Source organism: Salmo salar, chromosome 20 (genome assembly GCF_965601325.2).
Source record: "Salmo salar chromosome 20, fSalSal1, whole genome shotgun sequence".
Lineage (NCBI taxonomy): Eukaryota > Metazoa > Chordata > Actinopteri > Salmoniformes > Salmonidae > Salmo > Salmo salar.
In genome coordinates this window covers 67,221,032-67,235,233 of record NC_138310.1, presented here as the reverse complement: position 1 = coordinate 67,235,233, position 14,202 = coordinate 67,221,032, and the positions used below count along the sequence as shown (strand labels likewise).

The following is a 14,202-nucleotide window of genomic DNA, read 5'->3' as shown; positions in this document are numbered from 1 at the left end:
AGACAATCCCATGCCACTGCCTATAGTCACAGAATACATGCCCATACATGCTTGTTACTTCTCCAGTGTTTGTACTTAATTCCTGTTATAACCAATTCATTAGTTACGCTATTACAGTTCAAATGAAACTATATATATATATATATATATATATATATATATATATATATATATATATATATATATATATATATATATATATATATATATATATATATATATATATATATATATATATATATATATATATATATATATATATATGCCAGCAACTGTACCTTTAATTCTTTAATAGATTCTCACTTTTAAGGTTACCATTAAGTGCATTATACTGGTTATGTATTATACAGAAGGAGGGTTGACTCAATTTATGTGGGGGAATTTATTAACTATGGCACTGCGTACATCAAGATTTACATTTTCCTCTGCTAAAGTTTGTCAAAGATGTCTTCAAAGGATTCCCCTTGGCATTAAACATAAAAAAACATGACATTTTAATGTATCAACAATATGTTGCCAGTGGATTTCTAGTCCCCAAACATCATTCATGAAAATTAAAGGACAAAAAGACTAAAGATAATTGACAAAAACAGGCACCACACAAGGATGCCTCCTGCAATATTCCTCTAATATGAAAAGATCAGACAACCAAATGAAACAGAGCTTGATTCAACTTTGGCAAAATAAACATATGTTACATTACCTATCTATAGAACACCATGGATCTTCGTTACGGTAATCAAGATTTTTCTTAAGGATGAATCCTTGCCCTAAATCATTTTGGTCAGCTCAATCCGTAATTAATCCTTTTGACCCATGATGTTTTCAAAGCAGGTAACTGCTTTCTTATCATGAGTACTACAAAAAGTACCTGATATACATACTCGTCAGCATACAGATAATTACAGTAGATGTAGTGTACAGTTGTGCTCCTAAAAGACACCACTCAAAGTATGATAAACTGACAAACAATTCAGTGGAGACACAATCAATGATGATAAAACAGAATCTAAAGTATAGATGCAACATTCATAATTTTCCTTTCAGTCTATTTCTCCCAATCTGTTAGGGTATCACAAGCACTCTACAAGTGCAAGTACTGGAGGAGTTTTGAGAAAGTGCTTTGTCCATTTACAAGCAAAGACTATGATACAGAACATTTACAACTTATTAAAAAAATAAAATAAACCACCTTCAAAATATAAAAATTACATTTTCAAAGTACAAATATGATTGTAATTGTGTTGGTTGATTTTCAGATATTGCAAATAGAACACATTGCATGACAACAGTGACAACATGAGAGAATTGTCAAGAATCAATTAACTTGACTTTTTAGATGGTAACAAACAAAATACAGACAAATGGCAGGAAAAATATACTTGTATAAAAGGTCAAGTAAAAAAGCAGCATAGTTGTACTCAATTATCTGAGAGCAAATATATTCAACATGGGACTTTGGTTAAAAAAGTATTGCTGGGGCATTTGTATATACAGCATTGCAGCTAAAGATAATTTCTGTCTTTGTAGAATGGTACAGCCACATCAAATTACTTTCAGGCAGCTTGTTGTTAGGATATGAAGAGCCATACATGTATACATTAGCCACAGAACCAATATTGGTACTGGCGTGCTGCATATCTAAGCTGCCAGCTGGATACTTAATTTTGCCTCAAAACAAGAATATACTAATCAGTATTGCACACAGCTAGTATAATCTTCTGTTGTTCAGTGGATCTATGCATATTTGTTTTAAATGGTCTAATATGTTCCAATCACATGGCAGAACTAGATTTTTTGTTGCACAAAAGTTTCAAGTTTGATGATGATCCGTGCTGTACATTCCATCACTCTCATTGCCACCTCAGACGTGAATCTGTCATTGGGGATCTGGGGAAAGGGTAAGAGGTCAGGATAGCGAGTTCTTAGGCTGTCCACACCATATCCCTCCAAGATGTTGACATCCTTGGCAAGTCCTGCTAGCTGTGGGTTGTACTCCTCCACTTTCTGTGCCAGTGATGTGGGTTTCACATCCTTGTCTGATTTCCCTCTGACAGAATAGTCGGCAGCTATCAAGGCTAGTTTCGTAGCTAGGTAGCATTTGAAACACACCCACTCATTGGCATTTTTGTGAAGGTCATTCCGTGCAGCAGAAAAGTTGGCTCTTGCTTGCCTGAGCCACCTGCGGGCTTCCATAGGATTGCCAACAGACTTGAAGGTCGGGGGCACAAAGAAGCGATTAGAATGTGACGACCCTGCATAAGTAGTGAACTGCTCCCGGAACTGCTGTTTCTCAGACTTATGGCTTGTTGCCTCTTGGTTCCACGATGTGTAAAATCTTTGAAATGAAAACTTCTCTGACTGGAAGCGGGTGGAAGAAGTTGAGAAAGTTCTCCTGGATGCTCGGTCAGTGTTCTGCTGATCTGTCAGAGTCTGCTTCTCCATCCTGTTGATTTCATTCTGTAAATGCTTGAAGACCTCTGTAGCCACGTCTAGATTCTCTGCGTTCTTGTCCGGATGCCACTTGAGATACAACCGGCGAATTATCTTCTTCCTTTCCGTTTCAGCGAGTTTCCAAGCTTGCTCAATAACTAAAGTCACATCTTTTAGGATTTCTGGCAATGCACTAAGTCTTATCTTTTTGGGAGATTGTTTTGTGGGAGGTACTTTGTGATTTTCCTTTCTAGTAAAAAGGGGAGGCACCAATCCTGGACCAGGACCAGGAGAGTGACATTCTGGGGGGGTTGTTGGAGTCGATGTGGCTCTGCTGTCTCGGATATGAGTACTTTCCTCTTGTCTAGAGAATTTGTACAGATCAAGAGAACTGACTATTTTGTACTCACTATATCCAATGTCAATTTGGAAGCATTTCCCAAGGAAGCTTGAGTTGTCCTCCTCTTCTTTCTCTACTTCTTGAACAATGATGGCATACGTGTACGTGGGCTGATATCCGCCATAGACATCCCCTCCTTCAGAGTCCACAAGGTAACCCACATATTCTCCTGGGTAAAACACATTCATTGGATCCATAAGGAGTATATGGTGTATCTCAGCTGGTATGGGTGTTCCAGGGAGGGGAAGCTCGAGTTTTGAGGCCTCTGTGGAGTCATACTTGACGCCAAGGTTGTCCAGCTTCTCTGTGATTCTGTAGATGTCGTTACAGCCCAGCATAGCAATTAGATAGGAGGTGTCAGATATCAAGTTGTCCGTTGCAGATTTTAGTGTCATCGCCAGCGCTAAGAGAAAATTTATGTCTTTGCTGTCTGAGTGTTGGATGTAGAGATGAATCACAGCTGTCCCGTACCTTTTCAGGAAGGCAAGAGTTTCACTCCGGCTATGTGGGATAGGGCTGCAACCTTTCACTCTTAGTGTCGTCTGGAGTTTCTCAAAACAAGACACCTTCAATCCCTCACAAAGTGCTTTGCACAATCGTATGGCTTTTTCTTCATTCACAAGGAATGCATTGTCATTTTCATGCTTCATTATTCGTATCAGTCCTGTGATGAACTGTTCTGATGACAGTAGAAGTTGAAGGCGACCCTGAAGCGAACAGAGAGCTCCAAACTGGCACATTTTGGGAGACTCCTCATCCAGTTGCTCCTCGAGGATACTACTCAGGAGTCTTGGCCTTAGCTTCTGTGGGAGCAGCATGATCAGCTTTGTGTGGAAGGAATGGTCCTTGCCAAGATAACACTGACTCATGTCCACAAGCATCTGAACGCCTACATTACCCTGAATTCTGCTCTTGTAGTGTGGGGCATCGTCAAACACTAAACTGTTTGATTTGGTTAATCTACCATCGTGACTTGGCAGGTAAAATATAAAATCTTTGAGGCTCTCAAGGTCTTTGCGTATCTGAACTGGGTCATTCTGTAGGCTTTTGAACAGCCCTGAGACAGCCCTTTTCACAGTTCTCATTTCATTCGGATCGAGCTGCTTACCCTCTGAATTTCTGTGAATGCGGCACAGCACTTCAGCATATTGTTTTGTTGATACAACATCCTCTGTGCCCAAAAGCTTAAACATCTGATGAAAGATGCCAAGCTCTAGTGGTAGTTTGTATAGGTATGGCTTGAAGTCAGATTCATTGTCCAAGTTGATGACAACCTCCTCTGGCTTTAGAAGTTTCCAGCCCTCCTCAACCATGACAAAACTCACCCCTAGTAGCTGGAAGCGAAACTCTCTTTTATCTGCATTGAGAAATTCGTAGGTGGATCTCAAGACTTTGTTTCTTGTTTTCACCATGTCATCGTCAGGATTGGATATGTTGCAGATATTTTTGCAGTTGCTTATCACTTTGTCCAAGGGGGGTTCCAAGTTGACACTTAATATCCGCAGCACTAAGTCCAGTTGTTCTTGGCCAGTCAGTGTGCTTCCCTCCTGGTCTTTAATGGCTGCTGGTGTGGCCTTCTCTGGGAGAATGGGACATGATGTCCATAGCAATTGAATGATATCAGTTTGTTTGAATTTTGGATTGACTTGAGACTCACTGAAACGTATCAGAGGGAGAGTGCCATTCATCTCTTGGAATTGAGCATGGAGCCGGATCAGCTCAGTGGGTGCACGCTCAGGACAAAGGAATGCTATCATTGACAGCTCTTTGAGGAAAGCTCCAACAAATAGGTCTGTCCTCTCATTGAATATGTGGTTAAGGAGAACATCAACAATCATTTGGGATTTTTCTTTGGACCAGTTCTCTGTTGGAGCTTTGATGCTGACTTCTTTTGCATACTGGAGAATTTGCTGTTGAGAGACAATGTGTTTGAGACCTATATTCCTTAGGAATGTGATCCATGAGGTGAGAAATGCTGTTCCATTTTTTGGCTTTGACACTTGCTCAACCTTCTTGAAAAAGTCATTGGGTATGAATGCTTTTGGAGAGAGCATCACTTCGAACACCTTCACGGTTTGATCGTAGAACATTTTGGTAGACCTGAGTCTGTTGGTGTAGTCATAGATTAATGGCAGACCTTCCAGTTTCTCATACAGCTGATCCTTCATCCCACATGACTCCTCTATTGCCAAAAGTCTCTCCTTCAGATATACAAGGTGCTCAATTTTTGCATCGTATGACAGGCTGTCAAACTTTGGAAGGAGATGCCTCAGGTAGACTTCCAGATCATCTATTGGGAAACATCCAAGGAAACTGTACAGTTCCTTCAATTGTGGATTGTCAGCAAGAAAGGCAAAGGATGTTGTATGGGCCCATTTTTCCATATCTGCAGAGGGAATGCTTTTTGCCAGAACATAGCATGACCCAAAGTTTGCAATACTGATGTATCTGCCACTGACTGCTTTGAAGCATGGGAGCAATTTCAGAGTTTGAATGTCCTCTTGGGAGAGGTTGATCAAATTACAGTTGAAGTACAACAGAAGAGCCTCAAAGTCTTTGTCAGTTAAGCTTCCTGTTTTGAAAGCTGCCGTCTGAATCATGTACTCCAGTGCTTTCAGGATGCTGGATGGGTTGTCTATGTTTGCTGTATGCTGTGCCAGAAAAGGAAGGACAGGATTCTCTTTGAAGCATATTTTGTTGACAGCAAGCTGAATGCATCCCCCTTTCATTATGATGTGAAAGACTTTGTCATTTTGCCCGTTTGGAAAGATAGCTGCGCTTATCAAACTCAAGGGAAGCAACACATCGTGATCAGGGACAACCAGCTTGTTGCTTGAAACCATGAATTTGATTCCTGGCAGCAAAGCCCAGTCTTTCAGTAGGTCAAGTACAGTCTCGAAATTGGGTTTGATGCCTGCCTGCTCTTCCTTGACTGCAATGTTCTCACTGATGAAGTGCCACGCACCTTTCAGCCAAGACTCACTGGCGTAGCCGTCTCTCCACTTCACAGGGATTCTTGTTCTATATTCACGTGGTAGAACAGAACTCAACAGTTCCCCAAAACTGCTGATGTCGAAGACCTTTGCAACACCTGAATTCATCAGGATGTTGTTGTACTTCATGTACAGTGTATTCATGAACAGCTCTTTCCTTGATGAGACCAGTTCATGGTGTGTGGACAGAAACTTTGGTTTCTTGGAATCAAACACCTGGAGTATGTTGTCCATTGTCATCAGCAGTGGTAGCCCCTCTATGCTGATTTCATTCTCCTCTACGTCTTTGAAGCAGTAGTCAACCAGAAGCTTCAGGCTGTGGAAGAGCTTGTAATTGGACTGCTGGAGTCGACAGGGAAGTTTCCCAACTTGGCAAGATGTGTCTGGGAACGAGAATGTGAGGAGAAATTTTCGTACATCCTCTGGGGTAACATAGCTCACAGGAATGCCTGCATCATCCAAACAGAAGTAAAGACTTGCTGTTTCATCACAACTGTGGACCAAGTTGAAGCCCACATCCGAAAGCAGGGCCTTGAGTCGGAAGACGTTTTCTGCAACAGACTTGCGTGAGGAGATGTTGTATTCTGTGTTCTTCAGATGTTGAAGTTCATCCTGCAGTAGATTGTCAAAGAATGCGCGACCTTTGTTGGCAGAGGATGTGTTCACCCAGGAGATGTATACGGCAGAGTGCATGTCTGTGTTGTCAATGTGGGGAGCCCTAACGACAGGAAGGAGACGTTTCAGGTCAGCATGAATGCAGGTGTACACTGCTTTGACAAGACAGTACCAATCTGGCTGGATGTCAAGTCTGTTGACTGGAAAGAAGTACAGGAATTTCCTCAAAGTGTCTTTAACGATGTGAATTGGTGTTCCCTGTAACACAGTCATGGTGGGATCGGGTCCCGGGAAGTACTGTCGTTTCAGCTGAATCAACAGCTCCACATAGGCAGGAGCTATCAAAGATGTCATCAAGTTGTTGTTCCAGTCACTCCTCACTCCTACTCCATTGTCATCCCTCCATAGGTTTCTCCTGGCAGAATCTAATGCAAAATGCCCATTAACATGAAAGGGCAAGCCAGTCTCCATTGAAAGGGGCAGAAAGCAGAATGCTCTGTGGGGCTTCTTATAGTTGTGGCTTACACATGCAGCCACACCTCCACGTGGAAAGAGAGTAATGTCTTCATTTTTGTGGGCTGAAATCACACTCTTTGAGACTTTCTCTATGCAGGAGAAGCCAGAACGATTGCAGACCATCCAAGTTGTTAGATTGCCATCGGAGTCCTCTATATCAATTGAGTAGGTTATCTGCTGGACTGGAATTTGAGTGAGCTGCTTCCTTTTTGTCACACTATCCACCACTGAGGCGTGAAATTGCTTGCGTTTTAGACGGTCACCATCTGTGATTTTAGCAGTCACGGAGTATAGCACCTTCAGGTCTCCTGTAGCTTTCTCTATTTCACAGATGGAAATTTTCTCCATGTGGTTGAGGAACATGAGGAGTTCTGCCCCATCGGTTTTTAGTTTATCCAGAAGGTTTTGCACCATTCTGTCTGATGCAGGTACAGAGCTGATCTCTGATATTTTGGCCATTTCTGTTGAGCGTATGGGGAATCTGAACATTGTGCAATGTTCAAGCTTGAAATGAGATCCCAGGTAAAGATTTAGCACATCAGAGAATTGAGATCTAAAGTCAGAGTCCAAGTCTCTAAACATTCTTCCCGGACTAACAGATGTCGCCCCGGGTGCATATCGTGCATGTGGATCGAAGATGCAAAGAATGTCATTGTTTGACATGAAAGATGGGCAGTCTGTGATGTGATACACAGAGTTGAATCCTATGCCATATTGTCCAGTTTTGCCAGGGTTTGCTTCTTTTGTTCCTCTTCCTAGGTTCTGGATTCCTCTGACATCATCCTCAGTGAAAGGCTGATTGTTGTAGACACACAATGATGGGCCTTGCATTGGCAACCATTTGTCATCAAATATTCTGTCTGTGGGGTGGGTTCTTGGATCAAACACAAAGTAGATTTCAGTTGCTTTAGCATCATCTGCATTCTGCAAGAGTTCCTTTAGCATTTCCTTTTCTGATGGGTAAGCGTTGAGAATACTTTTAATTCTACTTGTGAGTTTCTCTTTTTGTCCAAACTCACTTCCAAGAGTAGTGAAGCAGATATTTGAGGCATACCTTTCCAGGGCTTTGTGACGTTTGGGAACTGCTCCTAATTTCACAGCAACCTCTCTTGGAATATCTGCATGGCAATATTTCACAGTTGTGTCTCTGACTTTGATCCAAGGACAGTCATTGTAACACAGAGACTTCGATGGCTGCAGTGTAAGATGGATGTCAGGAAGGAGAATTGCCCTGTAGGTAGCTTGGCAGAATTCTTGTTTTTTGTCTCTGATTAAGCCCCATATTCCTTCACTAATGATTCTGCGAGAGAGCTGAAAGCTATCCTCAGAGAGTGCTCTTTTCCCACACTCCTGTTTCACTAATTCAAGGACAGCTGAAAAGTTCTCAACTGTGAAGCTTGACTGAACCCCAACATTCTCAAAGAGCTCACGGCAACTGTTTCTGTACTTGTTGGGAAGCTGGTAGAGATATGGTGCTGCATCAAAGTTCTGGTAGAATGCAACTTTGGAGGGCTCAACGTAAGTGTTCTCCACCAGAATGGAGCAAAAGGATTTCAGCTCCTCATTGATCTGTGTCTTTGCTTTGGCATCCTGGAGCATTTCTTCATGTAGGTATTTGTAGCAGGCATTGGTAATATTTTCCTGATATAAAGTAACTCCGTCAAATGACTTAGCAAGTTCCTTAAGTTGACTAACAACTAGTCCAACTGTTGGCTTTCTTATCAATCCGAGAGAGTCTTTTACAGCCAATGTGATCGGGCCGCACCCTTTGAAAGATGGAGAGTTCTCATTAAGGATGGGCTTCATCAAGCACACTGTGTCCTGGTGGTCAGTCGTAAAGAGCTCTTTGGCAGAAAACATAGTGGACGGGGGGAATGTATTCCCATGCCATGGTAGTGAAAACCCTGCAGGCTTTGTCAGAAAAGGAAGGAACTTTATGTCCTGTAGCTTCTCCAGTAGTTTACCTGCTCCTGAGTCTGTCATTTTCAGCTTCTCATCAATGAGACTGAGAATAATGCTGCTCCGAAGACATGCAGCAGTGTGATCATTTTCATTTAGATCGAACACAGATTCAGCACGATCAATCAAATCCTCCCAAGAGAGGTCATCTTTGACCATTCCCAGCTGTACTAGCTTGACCAAGCACACTGGATTCATGTAGTCTTTCGAGGTTCCTTCTGGAAATCTTCCATCATCAGTGTTGTACAGTTTTGCAACTCTTCCTTCTGGATGGATTAGTCTGGATGGTAAGACTAATTGTTGATTGGGGCCAGAGCATGGGATGCATGGAGTCTCCATAAGAATTGATGCAAATTCCTCCAGTTTGTCATTCAAGACATAATGCATTAGGGGATTCCGAAGTTCGTTGTCGATGTCTTGGATATGGGGAAAAAAGACATCTAAGAAGAACTGCTTTTCTGTCAGGGTGTTCTCTATCAGCTTCCCTTTGCACCCAGCATCATCAAAACCTTCCTTGACCCATTCAGGCAGCTCAACAGCACAGAGGTCTTGCGAGCTGCTCTTCTTGAGGTATTTTAGGAAAATCTTGAAAGCAGCAGGACCAATGTCTGGTCTACAGAGCAAGGAGTCATCTAGGAATCTGACATACTTGATTGATACCCAGGTTTTGCCATCTGAGAAAACTTTTGCATGGTCACAGTCACCCCCTTTGGCGATCTCTTGGTAGACTCCTTGGCTGATCACTGTGAAGTCATCGTGTACCACACTTGGATCAGGCCATGCTACGTAGTAGCTGTAGTCAAGTAGTTCTCCACTTTCTGCCATTGAACGCAGCATATTGAGTGCTGCTATGTATGCCTGGACAATCACATGTCTCATGAACACTGAGTTCCAGTGTCCTTTGGTGTCCGTCTTCCATATCTCTTTGCGGTTAGATGTCACAGCAAAACAGCCGTTTATATGAATTGGCAAGCCTGTCTTGATTCTGAGAGGTAAATAGCAAAACACCTCTCCTATCGGGTTGGTGTGGTTGGTGTTTGCCTTCACTGTCCATTTTCGATTCTCCTCCTCTGAGAGCAGAACAGCTACACCCCCACAAGGCACTAGTCCAAGTCGTTTTCCACTCTCACCAAGTGAAAATTTGAGAGCTTCGGTCACATCCATACATGAACAAATGAGCCAGTTTGTTAGATCAACTGCCTTTTGGGGCATTTCGTCTGTGAGTCGTCTGTTCTTTCCGTCTTTGGCAGCCATTTCAAAGTATGAGGAAGGATCCTCCTCTGAACCTCTGAAGAGGGGTGACTGGAGATCAACTATGCGCTTGAACACATTGTGAAACTCCTCCACCACAATGCGTATGATACAGCCAGACTTGGGAGTGTCAGCCGGTACCCTGTTGGTGGCTGCAACCCTTTTCATTACTTTTGCGGCAGATTTCAGGATGCTCAGAGGTCCATATGCAGCTTTGGATGACCATACACTTTTATTGATAGTAACAACATCCTGTGCTGCTGCTGGATTGGGCTCTTCATATTTCAGGTACTTCAGTACCATGGAGCCCACATGCTGCGTGAAGAGAATGAGCCGGTGGCCACATATACTGAACTCATCAACAAGGGAGTAGATGTCTGGGGTGTTGTAGTAGATACTGCTGATTTCACTCACTGATGCCTCTTGCTCGGTCCTGAAGGGGAGTCTGAACAGTGTTCCATCATACTTGTACGGAGACTCTTGTGCAAGAGGAAGTTGACAATTGAAGACATTGATGAAGGGTTTGAATTGATTGGGGAACTTTCGTAGCCGTTTCTGTTGTTTGCTCCAGTTGATCTTGATTCCTGGGTTTGACCGGTCTCTAATGTGCTTGCTGATGTGGTTGATGTTTGGATCGAACATGATCATGAACTCTCTGCTCATTATGATGGGGATGTCAGTGATGTGATAAACTGAGTTGAAACCTAGGCCAAATTTGCCAACTTTGTCTGCCTCACATCTCTTCATTGACCCACCTAACCTTGTTATGTTCAGAAAGTCAGTGTCAGAGAATGTAGAATTGTTGAATGACCACAAGGAGGGGCCATGGCATATAATCATGCCAGGGTCAAGCAGGTTCTCTCGAATGTCAATATTCTTTCGCATGTCTATCAGGAAGCTACACTCTGTAGCACTCGCATCATCTGCATTCTGAAGAAGTTCTTTGAAAATATCTGCGACAGATGGATATTCTTCTAGAATGTTCTTTATTCTCACTGTCAGAGGCTCCCGTTGGCCTGATTGTTCAAAGCCAAGGTTTTCTGGGTTTATCAGTCTTGTACTCAAACATGGTACGTTAAGCCATTCTGCTGTTTTCATGGGGATGTCATCATGGACTAAGATAATGGGTTCTGATGTATCATCAAGCAAGTCATGTAGATCCTCCACTTTAATGTCGCAGTACGTGCATTCGTGAATGGGTTTCATGGCCAGTTTGCTTGGATCCTTGTAGCAAAGGATTGGTACATGCATGTCACTGTCCACAGAAATGTGACTGTTATACAGCCATCTCAGAATATTTATCAGGAGGAGGAGATCATGCTTACTTTCTTCTTGTGTCATTTCTTCCTCACACCTTTGCCTTACTGTTTTGATCACATCGAACACATGGTTTGGGACAACCTCTTCAACGGAACCACAGAATTTGAAAAGTTTGTGAAACTTTGCTATGGTCTTTGGCAAAGAGTACAGGTAGGGTTGCAAATCTAGGTCAGGAATGGGTTTTAGAACTGTGTGGCTAGGTGATGAGAAGGTCTTGCCAGTCCACACCCAATCAAATGGCAGTGACTTCATTGCCTCTCTTGCATCTTCAAGGTGTGCTTGCATGAAATCATAAATCTCAATAAGGATCTGTTGGAATTGATACCAGTCTTCCGTGGTAAATGCTTGAGACCTGTGCCAGTCATTCACTGCCTTTAAATGCTGTAACACTTGATCAATCTGTGGCTCTATAGATAACTTCAGGGCCTTCTTCATGCCAGAAGAAGTGCGCTCCACAAGTGCAACTGAAGAGCCTACCAGCACTGCATGGGATATATCGCACATTTCTGAGAATGAGCAGATGTTATGGGTGTCTCCCATCCAGGCAAGCGACTTTGGGTAATTTACAGGTCTGTCCTTGCAGACTGGCACCCATTTCAGTTTTTGCAAGGATGTCTGAGCTTCTGAAGACTTGACCAGCTTGGTTTGTCTATTCAGAATTTGCAGCAGTGTTTTCGCTTTCTGTATAACTGGTTCCCATTCTGGCTCAGTGCCACCCTGTAATTCCTCGATCTTCTGTGCCACCTGAAGTACATCTTTTTCGCTGAGTTGTACTTCACTTTTAAGTCCAAGTTGTCTCAGTGAATGTAGCATATCAGGAGAGGATGTATATGCATTTGTGGGAAACCTATTCTTCTCCTCCATGTAGAACAGATTCTGTAAAATCTCCAGCTCAGGGTCAAAAAGGTCTGTAGCAGTAACAGATTTCCCTGCAAATGTATGAATGAACTTCAGAGCCGAAAGCCATCCAATCACAGCTTTGTTTTCATTCTTTAGGAATGACAGATGCTTAAGGGCCCAGAGCATGATTTTAGTGATATCCTCTTTTGAGTAAAACCCTTTCTCCATGTCTTGAACAACCAACTTCAAGCATTCAGTGGTTTTCACCTGTTCCACGGTCAGCATCTTAATGAGACGAATCGATGCCTCATCACTGCAGCCCACAACATTGATGGATAGTTTGACATCTGGTGGATACTTGGCAGTATGGTGTAAAGCCCTGGCTCCTCTCAGTGAGGTATATGTTGGGATGCCTTTCTCTGAACAAGGCCCTACTTTCTCAAAGATGGTCAGCTCCAGGAGGATACGCTTCTCTTTCTCTGTGATGTCGGACAGTCCTGCCAGGAAGTCTCTCAGTGCCACTTTCTGTTTGCTAGAGAAAGATGAGACCAGGCTGGCCACTCTCTGGGTTGATGACCTGTCCATGATTTGCAGTAGCATACTGGGAGATGAAGGATGGATGTAGTTCTTCAGTAGAGGATGCTGCAAACACAGGTCCAACTTTTTCATTACTACTACTCCAAGTTTTTTCATGATTTCAAGAAGGCTTTCAGAGAGTGGGGCCTCCTCCTCATCCACAATGATAATAGGGGATGGAGTTTTGAGACGATGGAGCCCGACTGAGTCCACACTTTCCACCAGGGGCACATTTGGAATCAAAGGCAGGTCTTCAAAGGTACTAAGGTCATCAGCAAAGTTAATATACAGATGCTTCCAAACCATCTTTAGCCAAGCATGTGTAGGATGCTTCTTCTCTCGGTTCCCAGGTTCCCACTGGACTGTGAAGTCTTTGGTAGGCCAGACTGTTGAGAGGACCTCCTTTATGAGTCGAGCTGACCGTTCAGGTGTTAGTTCTTGTACCTGAGTGCAGGGTCTTCCTGTAGAAGATAAACATACAAGTTAATATAAATCTTAACTTTCTCAATTATCATTTACAGGAACTACATACAGTGCATTCAGAAAGCACTCAGATCCCTTACCTTTTTCCACATTGTGTTACGTTACAGCCTTATTCTAGCATTGATTAAATTACATTTTTCCTCAATCTACACACAATACCCCATAATAACAAAGCGAAGACATTTTTTTTTTTTAAATGTGGAAAATATATTACAAATTAAAAACAGAAATACCTTATTTACATAAGTACACAGACCCTTTACTATGAGACTTGAGCTCAGGTGCATCCTCAGGTGCATCCTGTGGTTCACCTGTGGCAAATTCAATTGATTGGACATGATTTGGAAATGCACACACCTGTCTATATAAGATCCCACGGTTGACAGTGCATGTCAGAGCAAAAACCAAGCCGTGAGGTTGAAGGAATTGTCCGTAGAGCTCCGAGACAGGATTGTGTCGAGGCACAGATCTGGGGAAGAGTACCAAAACATTTCTGCAGCATTGATGGTCCCCAAGAACACAACACAGTGGCCTCCATCATTCTTAAATGGAAGAAGTTTGGAACCACCAAGACTCTCCCTAGAGCTGACCGCTCGGCCAAACTGAGCAATCGGGGAAGAAGGGCCTTGGTCCGGGAGGTGACCAAAAACCCAATGAAAGAGCTCCAGAGTACCTCTGGAGAGATGGGAGAACCTTCCAGAAGGACAACCATCTCTGCACCACTCTACCAATCAGGCCTTTATGGTAGAGTGGCCAGACGGAAGCCACTCCTCAGTAAAAAAGGCACATGACAGCCCGCTTGGAGCTTGCCAAAAG

General features: G+C 42.9%; 2 protein-coding genes across 2 annotated transcripts in view; one reads left to right on the top strand and one right to left on the bottom strand.

The window, feature by feature from the left end:
* Nucleotides 1–14,202, top strand: part of LOC106581116 (gamma-sarcoglycan) — a 46,214-nt gene that overhangs the window by 20,100 nt on the left and 11,912 nt on the right. The window lies entirely within an intron of this gene.
* LOC106581114 (sacsin) overlaps nucleotides 368–14,202 on the bottom strand; it is a 30,894-nt gene continuing 17,059 nt past the window's right edge. The window contains exon 10 of the mRNA XM_014162868.3: nucleotides 368–13,364. Within this exon, the coding sequence (XP_014018343.2) occupies nucleotides 1,789–13,364 (11,576 nt within the window). The 3' untranslated portion in view covers nucleotides 368–1,788. The remainder of the gene's footprint in view (nucleotides 13,365–14,202) is intronic.